Genomic DNA, 18,397 nt, shown 5'->3' with positions numbered 1-18,397 from the left:
CATCAAGATTAGCTTGCCGCATCGAATTCGAATAAAATATCAAGCTGTCTATTTCTGCCCCCATCGTTGTCGTGAGGAGATAAGTTTGACAGTCGTCAAACTGGCGAGTTTCTCATGTTTACGCCCAGAGGACGGCATCTCACCTGCTAGATTACATCATTACGACGTCACGCAGGTGGTCTTGGTTGATGTAGTGACCTGAGCACTAAAAGATTACTTTTGTGCTCGTATTCCAGCGTCACTTGCAGTGCCACCACATATCAGGGGCTAGAGTATGTGAAGCCTTCCTACGCGATCTTTCGTTGCCAAGCGCACGCTTCCACGTACTGCTAAGTGCATAACCGTGACCGAGTCCTTATTGTTCTAGGAGTGAGCCATAATCTTGTCTGTTGTTATATTATTCATTACGCTCTAGTCGGCCACCTCTAATATCTGTACTTAAAGCCAAGCTGATGTTCTAAACGGAGTTCAGCGATAGTCTGTAATCGGTGCCTCACGAACTTTTCTGAGTGGTCTGAAGAGAGGTGTGATTCCTGCCTATTTAAGACTCTATCATACTCGCTTTTACACCGTAGAACGGAAGCCGCGCTAAGTGTTGGTCCTCTTGGACTGTTCGAATCGAACTGCGTTTTGGTTACCTAGATTAAGATGACCTAAGGTCACAGACTTAATACCCATTCGGTCTGAATACCGTCGTTACATGATTAAACTCGGAACCGAGGAGATTCTTGTCTGAAATAATCCAGATCCCGTGTACCAGAGTTCCCAGCAGAGCTAGCTCCTTCTATGAAGCTAGAGGCCTGTAGGTGTACATAGAATGATCGTCAATCTGCGTTCAGCTCCATCAACAAATCTTAGAAAGACAACTTCCAGTCCTTCTCCATTTCGACGATAAATCTTATGCTAGGATGTATACAGTTCGTACGGTCGATAAACCGCTGTCGTACTTCACTGCTTTGCAGCCAGATTTAAGACTTTGTACCTATCGGTGTGTAAGACTTATCAATGTTTCAGTACTCTCCTTACAAACTTCGAGTCCCTCTTTAAACGAGTCAGTTGGAGAAATATCTGACCTTAACAATTCTGCCTCACAGGAATCGTTCCTTCCACGCTTAAATTATCTACGAAGCGTTGCCTTCGGCACTTAACATTCTATTGCGAGGACACTACTCCTCTCTTCCCACCAGCGCTCCACTGATCTGCATACTTCTGGCTTTAGCTACTTGCACACACTGCCTTACACAGTGCACTTGCCCTCCAGACTCCGACGGACCTTACCAGCACTCCCCACATACTCCAGTATCCCGGCACACTTTTCACCGTTATGCTCGTGTGATAGTTTGTTTCGTAAATGCTCATAAATGAAACTTCCACTGGTGACTCACCTTCTTTGTACCCAGGTTTCAAGTGAATTCTTCAGTATGAGCGTAGTCCAGAAACTTCAAATATTACTTTACGAAAGGAAGGCAACACTTATCAGCCAATGATTCACACCTGTATGGTGTTCATAAACAGTCTCAGAGATAACGGAGCCGTTATGATTCCATAATTACGCCAGATATAGCACAGGCTGTTTCAGGCACCTATGGAATGTTCCTTAGACTCTTGTAACATACTACGGAGTCAAGACTAACTTCCGGCTTTACCGAGTCTTTGCCTTCAGTTTCAATGGTGGTCATTAGTCAGGGAAATGTTACTTCCAGAGAAGCCATCCTCACTGATCTTTAACCAAAGAACCTCGGTTTGCAAACTCTGTCGTTTTGAATAAATCACTCAACCTTTCGACAGCTATCTCCAACATCAACGTCTGGAGTAAAACGCCACTGACTGCAGGTTTTCCGCTATATGGGCACGATTGCAGCATCTGGATCCAATCTAAGAGGGCCGAGATGACGCGAACGTGGAAGGCGAGTTGCGCAACTTTATCCACCGTGGTACCAGTGACGTCACGTGTGCCGAGGGGGTCAGTGCCACGTTTGACACTGCTGCTCCTGCCTCCTACAAACGTTAAGCCTCCATGTCTACATTCGCTCTATATTCAGAACTCACCGCTATGGCCTACTAAGTGTGTATCTAGGAATCTATTAAACTTTTTACTGTTTAGACTGATATCGGCAGTCTTCGTTATACCACAAACAGTGAGATGGTGCGTAAGCCAAGACTCGTCTCTTCAAATAGTATTTTTATGCCCTTTTCCCAGGTAGTGCCGAGTTTTGTATAATACGAAAGTTGTGCTCAGTACAAAGTTCCACACACCAGTACGAGCTTTTGGCGCATTTGCAGGGTGCACAGGACACTGGAAGATTTATGTCGTGTTTAACAAAGTGTGACATATCTCATATTTTGGAGGGGAACGGCACATTAGTCTCAGTCCATGTCCTTGCAGCTGACGCCCTAACTTGCTTGTTGTTCGCACCTTGTAAACCGAGTAAAGTTTACTCAGGTAATGAGTTTTAACGTACCTCAAGTCCTCATTAAATGAACCACCTCAGCTCCAACTGTCGCGCGAGAGTGAAAGAAAACGAACTTGCTACATACAGGCCGTTTATGAGGCAACTGAACTCGGGTTTGGATTTCAGTATAACAGGATGACATGTAGAGAGGAAGAAGCTGATTCAGTTTGTCGGCTGTGTACTCACATTGTTGAGGAGATCAAAAATGGTTCAAATGGCTGTAAGCACTATGGTACTTAACATCTGAGGTCATCAGTCCCCTAGACTTAGAACTACTTAAATATAGCAAACCTAAGGACATAAACACACACCTATGCCCCAGGCAGGATTCGAACCTGCGACCGTAGCGGCAGTGCGGTTCCGGATTTAAGCGCCTAGAACCGCTCCGCCACAACGGCCGGTCATGCGTCTGTGAACATATGTGGATGATTTAGTCTGCGTAAATTTTATCACGTACTGAAAATATTTGTGATAGGAAACAACGACATTCCCTGTTGTCGAAGGGTTTCTAAACTTAATTCACAATCTCTTTTAACATAGTTCTTGGCAATAACAGCTGTCGTAAAATTAACAATTACATATAATAAAAACTGTCTAGACCGCACGCAACAATTTTATTATAAAAAAGGTGAAATGTTTCGATCACTGTTTAACCGCCTTCAGTCCGCTACTCCATGTTGGCTGCTGGACACGGTGGCACACAGCATGAACCGCTCTCGGAAGCTTCATGCCATCCAGGTGATTTTTTTTAAATAGAATTGTTGCACACGGTCTAGACCGTTTTAATTACATACAAAATTCTAAAGGTAGATTTAATCATACTTCAGTACGACTACTCATGTCTTCCTACAGAGCTTCCTCATTTATGGAGCGCTGTGGTTATTAAACAGAAATGATTAGGCAGGCAGTGACCACATTGTCCGTGAGTCCTTACGAATAATTTGTGATCCAACGCCCTGACATAAATTAGGAAGTGTCACGAATTGTGATTCCGAGGGATGCGGTTTGACTATTGAGCGAGCAGAAAACTGGGTGTTGGAGGAGGGACGATGTGTGTCAATAAAGGACACAAGCTCTTTGGTCATCATAGAACAGCAGCTTTACAACTAAAAAATCTGAAGAAATCAGAAGTTCAAATACACAACGAAGTCTGGAGAGTATATGTTTTCAATATCAACCAGTGTTTGCTGTTGGCGTGTGTGCACAGAAACGAGAAAGAAAGTCGTAACGTTAGAGAAACTATTACGGAGTTTTTATAAGCTGTGGCTGATGGGTATAGCTTTAGACGAACTGTTTTGATTTAGTATGACGCACACTAAAGCAAACCACGTGTGTCCACAATTTGTGTTAAGATTTTACAGTCACAAAAGTAAAAGAAAGGGATCATTCCTAGCAACAGCCCGTCTTCCGTAACGGCGCTCGCCAGTCCTTTCTATTCAGCACCTGTCAGTCACCTGAGTGACAGCACATTTGTAATTATTTTCTTTATTTTGTACCAAGTGACGATACAATTACTGTGAAATATACCTGATAGCTGATACGTGTCATTTAATTATGTGTATATGCTCAGTTTTTGCTTCATATGCTCACAGGGTACCGACATCCTACAGAGTAAGAGATGCTTAATTTCTCCCACTGTCAGAAATAACAAGCAATCAGTCAAAAATATTAACTACTGCGTATGGCTTACAATGTGTTACTTCTTCTACCCTATTCTACCCTTGACTGCTGTTTTCACATTCGAACAGTATGTGGTTCTGTTACTGAAATTTTTACTGACTGGACCACGTTGTGTCTACGTCCTTGATCGAATTATTAACTGAGTTACACTGTGTCTGTAATGATTAGAGTTACAATGATTAAACACATTAATACTTAGACGACACCAACTACCTTCTGTTTTAATTTCAAACTGTTCACAAAGTTCGCATTTGTCAGATATGGGCCGAGCGGTTCTAGGCACTGCAGTCTGAAACCGCGAGACCGCTACGGTCGCAGGTTCGAATCCTGCCTCGGGCATGGACGTGGGTGATGTCCTTAGGTTAGGTAGGTTTAAGTAGTTCTAAGTTCTGACCTCAGATGTTAAGTCCCGTAGTGCTCAGAGCCATTTGAACCATTTTGAGCCAGATATGAAGGACCAACAACTGTGAAGCGTGAAGCGTTCTCAATCGAATGTGGCTTCTCTGGGGTCTGTGGACAATTCAGTATGGCTGTGGCCTTCGTTTGTGTAAGAGCTGTTATTTTGTTTCGCGGAAAGAACGATAAGTGTTACAATAGAGCAACGAATTCTCCTTACATTTGGCACCAGTGGTTTTGAAACGTTTCTTTTGCTGAAATACGTGTGTGCTGAAGACTGTTTATCACGCGAGCCAATATTTGAATATTTATGGAGTTTTGAAGATGGCCGAGAAGACGTTGAAAATGACTCACACCTGGGTCGCTCTTCAACATCAAGAAACGGATGAAAACGTCGAAAAGGAAGCAACGTGATTCGATATGGCCATCGGTTGAGTATTCGATCTATTGCTGAAAATATAGGAACTGAAAAAGAATGCTTAAGGCAAAGTTTAGACAACCGATATAATAAGAGAAAAAATCGTGCAAAACAGGTCGAACAAAAAGAATATCTGGAAAATATTTGTACTGACACACTGAATACCATTCAAACTGATACTAATTTCTTGGAAAGAGTAGGACATTTGACAAATGTAGTGTTTTTTCTTACTTATGATCCAGAAACAAGAGCCAACACAGGCATTGGAGGGCCCCACTTCACCGAGATAGAGAACAGCTCGAATGAGCAAATCAAAATTCAAACTAATAACGATTTTTTTTCGATATTCATGGAATTGAGTATCTTCACTGGGATCCTGAAGGTCTTACTATACATGGACATTACTGATTTCTCTCTCGACTCTGTGAGAATATAAAAAGAAAACTATCCTATCTGTGGAAGAACAAGTCGTTGATTACGCAGCAATACAACGCACCGGCTCGTACAGCATTGTCTGTTACGAAGTTTGTAGCGAAGTACAGCACCCCATTGTTAGACCACCCACCTTATTCGCCATACCTAGAACCATACGATTTTTATCTATTCCCCAAGGTCAAATCAGCATTAAGAGGAGTAAGTATACTGTCAGCGCTGAACTGAAAAATCTTCACGCGTCATCTAGGAGTTCTGAGGGAACCACTTCCACCACTGTTTCCATCATCGGAAAACTTCTATTTAATGTTGCACGGACAGACGGGGGTATTATATTGAGGGTCACTGAAGGTAAATATCGAATAAGATTTTTTGAAAAAAAATGTTTGGCAGCAGTAGTTGCGTTATTTTATAGTCACACCTCGTACTACAGACCAGTCGTGTCATGTTAATCCTTTAGTTTTCACATTTGTCTCATTGCACATATTCTTTGAAGTCCCTTAAACGAAAGAAACTTTCCAATATATAATGTAACGAGAGATACCGTAACTGTAATTTTCTTTAAATATTTAAAATAACAGTCTAGCAAAGAGAGGTCCCCAGCGGTGTGATCGACTTTACAATCTATATAGTTATGTACACTCTATACAGTTATGTAGGTTAAAATTCCAGATACCACACACTGGAGCCACCGTTCCTGGTGGTCCGTCTTTTCCAAGTAACTTGACGAAAAAAGATTTCGGAACTGTGTGCTACACTCAATAGCGTTAAAAAATTTAAGTTACAGAGCGCGGTTGCGTGGCTTAATGGAGAGGATGGTTGCTTCAGACGCAGTGCTTTGAATTTCATGAAGTGTAGTAATTTTTTTTATTGTTGAATCTTTATCGAAATCATTTTGATCATAATTTTTATTTAGCTAACTGATTTAATTGTATTTTTTTTATTTCCATTCCTCTGTCACATAATGTTCTTCGTAATATCAATATTGTCATTGGTCTCATTTTTTCCTATCTTTCTTCGCCAACTTGAAATCTTTGTTCTTGTGTTTTTACTTAATTTTATGTATTAATTTCGGTTTAGTTCCTTTTGGTGAGTCATTCTGATTTTTTGTCCACATTATTACGTGTATTATATCTATTTCTCATTCCGCTTTAATTTCGTTTTACTTGTAAGCCCTCCTTTCATTTAGATCTTGATATAGATTATTCTGAAAATAGTGCAATAAGTATTTAGGTTATGTTTAAAATATTTGTATGACGATCATCACGCAAACTATTTAGCTAACTGATTTAATTGTATTTTTTTTATTTCCATTCCTCTGTCACATAATGTTCTTCGTAATATCAATATTGTCATTGGTCTCATTTTTTCCTATCTTTCTTCGCCAACTTGAAATCTTTGTTCTTGTGTTTTTACTTAATTTTATGTATTAATTTCGGTTTAGTTCCTTTTGGTGAGTCATTCTGATTTTTTGTCCACATTATTACGTGTATTATATCTATTTCTCATTCCGCTTTAATTTCGTTTTACTTGTAAGCCCTCCTTTCATTTAGATCTTGATATAGATTATTCTGAAAATAGTGCAATAAGTATTTAGGTTATGTTTAAAATATTTGTATGACGATCATCACGCAAACTAAAAAAAATGGTATCAGGTAACGAAAATTACAATCAATATAAACAGGTTACTACGCCTTTGTTTTTTTAACTGATAGAGCAGAAATTTCAAATAATTGAATACTGCAATACGTAAATAAAATTAAATTCCAGTTCACAGAAATTACGATCGGAAGAAAAGTGATATAAAGGGAAATGTAACAAATGAAAAAGTTTACACAGTGACTAAAATGATGTCACAAACGAATAAAAATTAGATTTAAACCAGTTAACGGAATTTAAAACAACCGAAGTTACTTAATTAAAAATTTAAAAATAAAAAAATTACTGCACCTGTCGAAGTTTTTCTTTATTATTTAATTAGTTATTGTTCAGGACGGACACACGTTCAAGTACACGACTGATAAATTCACAGGTTTTTCTTTTTTTATTAGAGAGGGCAGTTAAAACTCTGACTAAACACGCTGAGCTGGCGTGCCGCGTGTATTTGACCTCACAACCTCCTGTGTGTGAAGCTATTATTCCATCCACTACAATACGCAACCGGTGTATGGATTAAGACTTCTCATACGTTATTGAGCATCGCGCAAAGTTTCCAAATTTTTTTGTCACTTAGTCGCAACCTGGGGCCCACCAAACTGAATGGCTGCAGCGTGCGATCTCTCTGAGATCCTAACCTACATCACGGTATATTAAGTTTAAAAAAATCGACCTCATCCCTGGGGATCTCTCCTTGTGAGACGCAAATAGTGAAACTCGATATTATTTAGAGCAGATTTAATATTCATCTCCATACCTGATTAATCACTAATTTCGAAAAGTGGAAGTTCCTTGCAACATATATGCAAGCAATAAATGTTATGAATCACTACATATTACTTGTTGTTTTCCAGCAACACGTATCCAAAACCGTAATGTCACTTGACACGTCTATATCGTTCTCTGCTTAAAAAATGAAGCGATCTCTTTCAGCGCCCACGGCAAGTGACGTAGTGCCCCAACAGAGGACGGGATTCCCGCTGTACTGGGCCGGGTATGTGCACTGTGCCGCTATTTCAAACACTGCGTACGGCACGATAACGGCAGCGTGATGATACGGCGAGCAATTAAACAAATTTATGCGCTGTACGCGATTTAGTGCACGCTGACAGGTGGTGCAATAGCGGAACGAAATTAATGCTGCAGGTCAGACTAATTGTTAGCGCTGCGTCATACGGCTCCGGCAAACCGTGAACAACCGCAAAACATTACAGTCCATTTAGATTAGTCTGCTTTTATCTGTATAATTGATTACGCGGTCTGCGAAGGCAACCACACTGGTTACCCTACTTTAATGTGATGCGCCAGACACTGTTAGAAATTCTGGACCGTTTCCCACCAGTGTCCTCTCGAAATTCTATGATCTGTACTTGTTACAGTGCATGTTTCCTAAATTTCTTTAATCTACAGAGAATCTATTCGTGTTAATAATGGGACACAACTCTTCCGAAATAAAATTAAGTAAACGGGACTTAAATCTTTGGAGACAAAATATATATTCAAACGTTACAGCTCAAAAAGTGGGAAAAGAGGGCGTTTTTAATGAGGTGCTGGACATTGGAGGTAAAACGATGACCGTCAGACTACCAGCTATGACTGAGAATGTATTGTAGAGTGAAGTTATTCGTACACTTTTAAAATTGTTTTGATTTACTCTTTACATAAAACTGTGCGGCTGGTCCCGGCGGAGGTTCGAGTCCTCCCTCAGGCATGAGTGTGTGTTTTTGTCCTTAGGGTAATTTTGGATTAGTAGTGTGTAAGTTTAGGGACAGATGACCTTAGCAGTTAAGTCCCATAAGATATCACACACAACTCTCTACATAAACAAGGTGACACAGCGAATCCAAACTATTACTGAGGCATCTTTTTTCTGCCAGTGTCTTACAAAGCATTCCCTGTATCGACCTCATCTGACTACAGCAACAGACGGAATTCCATGCAGGATTTTCGACAAGCCAGTCTAAACAGAACAGATTTGGAGACCGCTCGAACAGCGCAGTTGTTTGCCAGGCAGCGAGCGCTGCGTTGCCTCGCGAATCAGGTGTCGTGTTTCAAATTAAAAATGTAGTGCTAAATTTAAAATATATACAAATACATTTTGTACTCACCTGAGTCACGCAAGGAAATTTTGGAACTACCTGCCATAGTTTTCACCCATTTCTGACATCTAATCAAGAAATTATGCATCACACGATTTAATTGTATTTGATAAATTAAATTAATTGACTCGCAGAAATCATCCTGTAGTATCTGTTACATGCCCCCATTTATTGGGTACACTGTATCCTTCAGTGCTCCGCAACAATGGACATCTCACGCGGTTGAATCGCGGACTGATTTTGTTACCATTGACTTTGCCATGGAACACATCATGAATTTCATGCAAAGGAACAGTGGCCGAAGGATCCTTCCCCCAATACTGCTTAAAAAGTACCAAACTTTGTCCTCTTTCTCTCAAGTAATTAAAAAACTGTTGCATAATATTTTGCACTACTCTTTCATTTTTGAGTATGTCATTAAAAAATATTCTGTAACCACTAACTGTGCACCACTCCCCTATTTTCAGATCATGAACGGGTATCTTATGAACCAGAGAAGGAACCACCAGGGCTCCATTGTCGACAGCTTTGGAAATTAACATTCCCGGTAAATGGAAACTGTTTCAAATCCCACTCCCAAAAACTTACCGCCTACGTTAAATCACAAGGTTTAAGTTCTTGCGCTGCTGTTACTTTATACGGCCTTAGCCCAAGTAACATAGCAACTGTTAGTACAGAGGTGCAAGGAATTTGTGTTTGCTGTTAACCACTTCTACGAGACCTTCAGAAGGATTTTTCAGGCAGTATGCTGTAACTGAAATATCCAAATATTTTGAAATGATGATAAAAATAAGAAAGAATGATGATTTATCTGCACTACATTTATATCCGGTACTGGAATATACCATCAAAATATGTCCGGAAGAAACACCGCAAGTAAACATGCGAGCAAAAAGTGAAACAATCAACAGCGAATTTCTTGCCATTGGTGATCACCTAGCAACAGTTACCAGGATTACTAACGATGCCAGGCACGCCCCAGAGAACCGGCACGAGATCGCTACCATAACTGGCTCCCAATTCTCTACTGACAGCTCCTAGTATGTGTATCTGTAGTCCATTCTGACGAGATGTGGCAACAGCACTCAGGTTCAGCATTTCAGGTACCTGGATGAAATTATTGATAACTTCACCAGTGCCAATTATTCATTAAGCTGATGCAGAAAATGTTGGGTAAAATCGTCTCAGTCATCTGAAATGCTTATAAATAGGTCATTTTATACGATAAATCGTAATGGTGTGGAAAGAGTAATTTTACTTTCCCATCGCGAATTACTTAAATAAAGCTACATTCTAATCATTTAAAAAATTTAGTTTCAAAATAAACAGATGCTAAGAGTTTGTAATTCCTACTCATCATCTCTTACACATTACGCTAATAGAATTTCTTCTACAGGGACGGAGTTGTTACTGCGAAACGTTTTCAGTTTGATAGAAAATTATACTTTGCTGTCCGTCAAACGTTTCTTTTTACTGGCTGAGTAATCAGATAATATAGGTGCATAATTGTGCACCACTTTTATATGCTAAAGGCAACCCTCATAAGGCATAATATATGTCACTTTTCCTTCTGCTAGTGCAATTATGTACATTATTGTTACATTTGAACTACAGTGGACTGTGTATAACAAACTTCAAGAGAGAATAAGTATACTGCGAAGCTTGAGTCAGAATGCTCACGTGCGCGAACAGATGTCTACAGGACGCTCTAGGGTGAGCACCACATACTAGTCATACAGCATGTTTTTGAGCAATGAAGACTTTCTTCACTAAAGAAGAGTTAACCCAGAAATTATGCCTTCTGACATTATCGAAGGAAAGTATGCAGAATACGTCAACTTTCTGATTCGTATCCCTCCAAGATTTACAATCATTCGTAGTACAAATGTGGCTGAATTTAGTTGTTTAAGGAGTTCACGAGAGTGATTCTTTTTTTTCAGTTTAAAACCTCGTCAAAACGCGCAGTGAGGAATTTTTTACTTCCTCATCATGTGTTACACATACCTTTGGTGTAGTATCCCTAGATATACAGAGTTGAGTGTGTTTTGTGCCTTTTTGAAATTGGGGGTGAGACCATTCGCAGACAACAAGAAAATGATAGTTTTAATGGCACTGTCTACCATTTCTTCGGTCTGTATATGTGCTTGGAATGATTACAAAATTAGTGTCGTCTGCAAAAAGAATTAATTTTGCTTGTTGCATATTATACGGAAAATCAGAGAAATCTTTTTGGTCCATACATCTTTAACCATAAACTTCAATGTCATTGTGAAAATGGAATAAAAAGATTTGTGATATACTTGGACCCATGATCGAAGACGGTGTGTCGATGCAAAAAGAATTCCATGGTGTAATCTATGCTTTTTTTCTATGCGATGTGTAACCCCTGAATATTATTCCATCTGACATTATTTACTGGAAGCATGAAAAATATGTCTGAAGGTTGATACGTTTGTTTCCAAGATGAATCATTATAGGAAGAACAAAAGTAGGTGAAGTTAATTGTTTGAAAGCTCAGTAATATCCTCTTTCCATTTCAAGTTCTCATCAATATGTACACGCAAAATTCTGTAGCAAATTCACCCTAGTTACTGACTCCTGCTTATGTACTACATCATTTATTGGTATCACTCTGTTTCTTGCTCAGAACTCAGTGAAGTGTTTCTTATTTCTCTCAGAATTTAGGGAGAGTCCTATTTTCAGAGAAATACTCAATTATTCTTCGGAAAATATTGTATACCTACTCTTTTGTTGCTTTCGTCCTAAAGAGATTTTTTATAGCAACTGTGCAACAGGTACACAGTTTTTCTTGTTGAATGTTAAGTGGGAGGTCATTCACGTATATAAAGAATAGGGGTGGACCTGAAACTGAACCCTGTGGAAGCCCGTTGTGGTTCTACTCCAGTCATTAAAACTGTATGTCTTTCCGTCATTGCGTGAATTATTGAACAAACCATTTTGCATTCTGTTTGTCAATTATGATTGAAATCAGCTGTGTGAAAAGCCATCAGTTCCGTAAAACTTTAGTTTTTCTAAGAGAGTGTCGTGATATACACAGACGAAGGCCTTGCAAAGACCAAAAAAATACGAACTAGTGACATATTATTATTTAAGACATGTACTACTTGATCATTGAATGTATCATCAGCATTCTCAGTGAAGGGCGCTTCCTAGACTCCAAAGTGTGATACACTAAGTATTTTGGACAATATAGCCTACCGTACACCCTACAAAGCAACTCGCTGGGAATGAATGTAGATGTGGGACAGATGTGCAGTAACGCTTCCCCCTGACTGACGCACGGTGTTTCGGCTGCAGGTGTCGTGGATCCGGCGCCGAGACGCGCACATCCTGACGGTGGACCGGTACACGTTCATCGCGGACGAGCGCTTCCAGGCGTTCCTGGTGGAGGCGACGAGCACGTGGACGCTGCAGGTCAAGTACGTGCAGGCGCGCGACGCCGGCGAGTACGAGTGCCAGGTCAGCGCCGCGCCCAAGATGAGTCACTTCGTCACACTGCACGTCGTCGGTGAGTGCTCCTACACCCAGTACCAGCTGTCTCGCACGCCTTCTATCCTTCAAAGATCATCTCTCATTGTGTCTACGCTTGTGTATTGTTTGAACTACGATTAGTAATGAGCGTGTTGGATCAGTGGCTGTATATTGAATATGTTCCACTGACTTTGTAACTTTCTAATTAATCTATCTCTATTACAGGGCCACCAATAACGAAATGTAGAACTGCTATAGGGAAAGTAAGGTTCGATCGGAGACGAAATGGAAGTCACAGTGAAAATCCGATGAAGTTTTACACAGACGAGTTGGGCAGAGTCTTTAGTATGCAACTCGGCCGCGTCATGCCGTTCTTTTCACTTCTTAGGGACAGTGAACATGTAAAACTACCTAGAAAACAGTGTCGCCCATGTACGTAGGCCTGGTGAAGGATTTCGCCTTACGTCATACAGCCTGCTTAACATTACTGTCATGGGTTCCCTTCTACTTGACAATTCTCGGCCGCACCCTGTAGGGCCAACAAAGAAGCTCTTGCAGCGTTCTCCATAGGAAGGGTTTGATCGCTGACAGTAAAGCCCGCAATTGGCTCCCCCTTTGTTTCTTCTCTCTTCACATGAACCGGTTTCTACATTCTGGCGCAGAAAACGAGCTGTAGACCAGCGTAGAGAAGTGGCGGGAAGCACAGGCGGCAGCGTTGTATGACGAGGGTATTTTAAAGCTGTACGACAGATGTCTAAGTAGGAGCGGCGTCTACCTAGGGAAGTATACTTTCTGAGTGGCCCTCGTAATATCTCCATTCTCAAAACCCACAATATCATATTCTGTTTATTTAAACTGTTAACGCCTGCAGAAGTGGCGTAGAGACCCACGTTCGGAGTAAGTCCTGACGAATTCATCAGAGTCATCATAAAATTTTCCTTCATTATCGACACGAATGCGACATCATAGGCTAACACACATGTTTCAAAAAACCTCGGATAAAAGCGCTGCTCTTCGGAGCTCATACCTCGGGTGCTGTTGGTGATAGAAAGATAGGGTCGTCTGATTTGGGTAGCTCTTGCGGTAGACCATTTGTATATCCAACAAAAGGATCGTTTTAGTGTCACATCCAACAGCACAGAGCCAAATTACGAATGTTGCACACTTCCTCCAGTTAAAGCGAATGGTGCAAATCGGTCTATTATTTTGCATTTGCTGTGGTCTACGGTGACCGTTAAGTGGCTTACGGAGGCTACTTGCGGAACTTAAAAAGAAGGGTGTTTTTGCAATTTTTTCGTACCAAATCCGAGTCGCTGATTCCAAGACAGCTATGAACAGAAAATGGCTGAAATTTGTACGATATAGTCCTAAGATCCGGATCTACAACAATCTGGACAATTTTATTGATACTTTTATCCGTTTCTGAGACATGGAGGTTCAATGTTACCCTACTTGTGTAGGCAAAATAAGCACGTAAAATGCTGAGTGAGGTGAAAACGTAGTTTACAAAGTGACGGAGCACTAGAAATATGGTGTAAAGCGTCTTCTTCATTATCAAAATAATGGCTCTGGGAACCCCATGCTCTACTATTGAAGTACATGTAAAACTTTTGAGCACGTAAAATACGCTCAGAGGTTTCAAATTAATACTGCGTTGTTTTAGTTTAACACAACCAAAGGATGAAAATTTTACTGACCCGTTAAGTTCTTTCATAGGGTTGAATGCCCTGCTCTGGCTAGGAAAATAAGGAAATTAGCGGAAAAACGCCAAATGTTCCCGTTTATTTGAAGGACCCTGACCGAAAGGAGGGGAATCGGCCCCTTCATTCTCTTTTCCTCAGCACTTACAAAAATTTAAATAAAACTTCAGGCTTGTGAACATATTCACTGTTTTTTTACGCTGAGGGAAAAGAAGACAATGGCAGTGGCAAAGAGACGCACAAATAATAATACTGTAAAATAGACGCCCTCCGTCGGTAATGTTGGAATTCAATATGGTGTTGGCCCATCCTTAGCCTTGATGACAGCTTTCACACTCGCAGGCGTACGTTAAATCAGGCCCTGGAAGGTATGTTGGGAAATGGCAGCCCATTGTTCACGAGTGCTGCACTGGGGAGAGGTATAGATGTCAATCGGAGGGGTTTGGCACGACATCGCCGTTCCAAAACATCCCGTAAGTATTCTGTAGGATTCAGGTCAGGATTCTGTGCAGGCAATTCCATTACAGGGTTCTTTTTGTGGTGTAACCAGTCCACCACAGGCCGTACAATATGAACAGGTGCTCGATCATGTTGGAAGATGCGATCGTCATCACCGAATTGCTCTTCAGCAGTGGGAAGCAATAAGTAGTTTGAAACAACAATTTAGGCCTGGGCTGTGATGGTGCCACTCAAAATAACAAGGAGTGCAAGCCCCCTCCATGAAAAACACGACGACGCAATAACACCACCGCCAGAGAATTTTACTGTTCGCACTACACACGATGGAAGATGACGTTCACCAGGCATTCGCCTTACCCATACCCTGCCATCTGGTCGCCACAAGTTTTCTCACCTCCCGCTTAAATGTAACAGTACTTACAGTGGATCCTGATTCAATTTGGAATTCCTGCATGATTGTCTGGATGGATGTCTGCCTATTACACATTACGAAACTGTCAGCGGTCTGTGTCAGTCAACAGACGGAATCGGCCTGTACGCTTTTGTGTTGTATGTGTCCCTTCACGTTTCCACTTCACCATCACTTCGGAAACAGTGGACCTAGGGATATCTAGAAGTGTAGAAATCACGAGTACAGACGTATGACACAAGTGACACCCAATCACCCGACCACGTTCGAAGTCCGCGAGTTCTGCGCAGAATCCCATTCTGCTCTCTCACGATGCCTATTGACTACTGAGGCCGCTGATGTGGAGTACCTGGCAGGAGGTGGTAGCACAGTGCACCTAATATGAAAAACGTAGGTTTTTTCAGGCGTCCGGGTACTTTTGATCACATAGTGTAGCTGTCAAAGCCGTGATAGCACCATGGATATTGACAGGTTACTGTGCGTCAGAAAATTATGGTAAAAAGTTATTCATTATGAAATAATTAGCAAAGATACATGCCAGTCCGAAGACGTATCAACAATCGTTCGTCTCACCCACAGTTCGGTAATGGAAAGGGAGAGCGCTGATTTTGCAGAATTTAAGAAAGTAGTTGAGTCCTGTGTTATGAAAACTGTCAAATTAGAAATAGAGTGACTCAGAGTCTTGTATCAGTAATCCTATCCAATATTGACACACATTTACGTAGACTCATATGCTTAACGCTATTCTTTACTGCTACAGCCGTTTACTTCCAGTAATTATTTTGCAATAAAACATGTCGGCTGCGCTCTATATCTGAACAGTTGTAACAAATCATGAACTTGTTATGAATATTTCTGTCGTTAAATACTGCACATGCCATCTTTAATAGTTATAAATTTTAAACGTCAGTGCTTAGATATCAGTTTCCTAGCAGAGCACGACGCTGCTTAAAAAAGCCTTCCAAATATGCAACATACGAGTAACTGGAATATTTGCGTTTTCGGTAGTAGGAGAAGACCTGCAAGCATAAAGCAGTTCGAAACTCGCTAGAAGCGTCCTCATTTTGCTTACTTTTATTTGAATTCCATATTTATGATCAAATGAACACGTTACTGAGCAAATACTGAATCACATTTTTTATTGGACAAAACGTTTTTTTTAATTTTTCATTGCTATTTTGCATTAAAATTGGGAGCATTCACATTATATTAAAACTTGATACAAAAATTCGGAACATCAAATAGCACATAAAATCTTTTTTATTTTCATTTCTGGAGATTAAACAGTATTGTTATGCAAAAATACTATTGGTTCATGTAACAAAAAGGCCATTCGCATATCTGTATCACGTTTTAATTTATTTTTATGCTGCCAGTAATTAAAGATGAAAAGGCGTCATACTTATTAAAAGTGTCTAATTCCATATCTGTAATTAACATTTTCACTTGTTAATAAGTTGCTACTAGCGAGATTCGGGCAAGCAACCACAAGATAAGCGAAACCTTTAGAATTAGGTACTCCTTTTTAATAAAATACAATTATTACCCACATACCAGCACTTGGAAATCTAATCTTCAAAGACGATCCTTCGAGTTAGCCTATTTTTAGCGAAAGTGGCGGTAGGGATGGGGAGGGGGGTAGAAGTCGCGATTGGGGTGAGGGTGGGAGATGGCATAGCGTCGTAATGCATAAATAAGCTCATGTCCAGCCACTGACGTGTGAATCCCATCGTATGAAGGAATTCGAAGAGGGCCACTCGCTTAGATCTCCTTGCGACTGGATTTACTATAAACGACAATTACATGTTACCAGTAAAACATAAAAGTAACGGAATGGAAACTCTAGGCCAATACTTGCACATGAATAGAATTATGCTCTTCACTTTAGCTTCCGAATTTATGAGAGTTATTTGCATTTTTAAGGGCCCTAAATACTACAGATGGTTCGCAGGAATTCGTCTCCCAATCGCGGGAACAATCCGCAGATTGCTCGTTTGTTGACAAATCACAGTGTTCAGCGATAACTCGCTCGTAATGTCCAAGCAATCTGTTGAATCGCTTGCGACGAATTAGCCGTGCCTGACACCATGAATGCATGACTGCATCTCGTTTGTCTATTACTAAGTATGGCAGTGCCGTTTTCTTTAGCTTCTCTGTGCCAATATGGAATAAGAAGTTACGTTAGAGATTGTAGTTATCGGAGGGAAGTGAATCCTCTTAAAACTAATATTACGGAAGAATACAACTCTAACAACTCATATATTTTGCAGTGAGCAGCATTTTGAAACTTTTACTGTAGAAGTAGAAATTCATGAGAAGTTACAGTATATCGAGAGTCAGCTTGAGATTCTGAGTTGTTTATGAGCAACTAGACGCACTGGTGAAGTGTAATTTCTTAACAGATGCAAATATTTTTACTTAAATATTTAGGGCATACCTATTCAAAGGCAAATATAATTCCTTTGTCACTTTATACATTTCTAATGCCCCTCATACAGTTTAAAAAAGTTATGGAAACCAACAGTGCTGCTAATCACAACATTCCTGTAGGGAAATTGAAATTATAAAGCCATTCCTCATATGCTAATAGTTAAATCACATGATTAAAACATGAAAAAGAACGGAAAATTTTAATATGTATTTGCAAACGTGGGGTCAATGAAAAATTTGATAGGGTTTGTAACATAGATCGCAGTTCTCAAGAAAATCATTAAAAAACAAGTATAATAAATTTTGATTCCATTTATAATTACCGTGATTACTTTCATCATTTATTTTTGATAGATATTAGCCGGCACACAGAGATCAACTGCAGCTATAGCTAAACACAAAATTTCGTTTACCATTGGAGAACTTCGAACGGTGACGTTCGAAATAGATACTGAAATTGCTTGTTAAATAGGTCATGTGTGGTAGGATAGAAACCAGCGAGCGATTTCAGGTGATACCACTGGCGATACAGTCAGCGAACTGTCACTCCTATATGGGGCCATTGAAGTTTAATATTTTATTGGCATTTGTACAGCTGTTGATGTGACCCAGATATACGGTGGTGAAGTTAAATAATATGCATAAGGTTCGTAGTTCCGTAGTTAAAGAAATTCACTGAAGTAAGCGCTAATGTTACATTACGCTTCGACGAACGTCAGATCTTAGCTTCTCAGGTTTACTAAAATCTTCTAAAGATGTACATTCAAAGATAA

The 18,397-nt window shown here is 40.3% G+C and overlaps 1 protein-coding gene across 1 annotated transcript in view; it reads left to right on the top strand.

Moving 5' to 3' along the window:
• LOC126284620 (protein sidekick-2-like) overlaps nt 1–18,397 on the top strand; it is a 685,635-nt gene that overhangs the window by 573,500 nt on the left and 93,738 nt on the right. The window contains exon 4 of the mRNA XM_049983689.1: nt 12,453–12,663. Within this exon, the coding sequence (XP_049839646.1) occupies nt 12,453–12,663 (211 nt within the window). The remainder of the gene's footprint in view (nt 1–12,452; nt 12,664–18,397) is intronic.

The sequence above is a fragment of the Schistocerca gregaria genome, chromosome 8, assembly GCF_023897955.1.
Source record: "Schistocerca gregaria isolate iqSchGreg1 chromosome 8, iqSchGreg1.2, whole genome shotgun sequence".
Lineage (NCBI taxonomy): Eukaryota > Metazoa > Arthropoda > Insecta > Orthoptera > Acrididae > Schistocerca > Schistocerca gregaria.
Note: the sequence above shows the minus strand (reverse complement) of the source record. Positions and strands in the feature narration are given on the sequence as shown.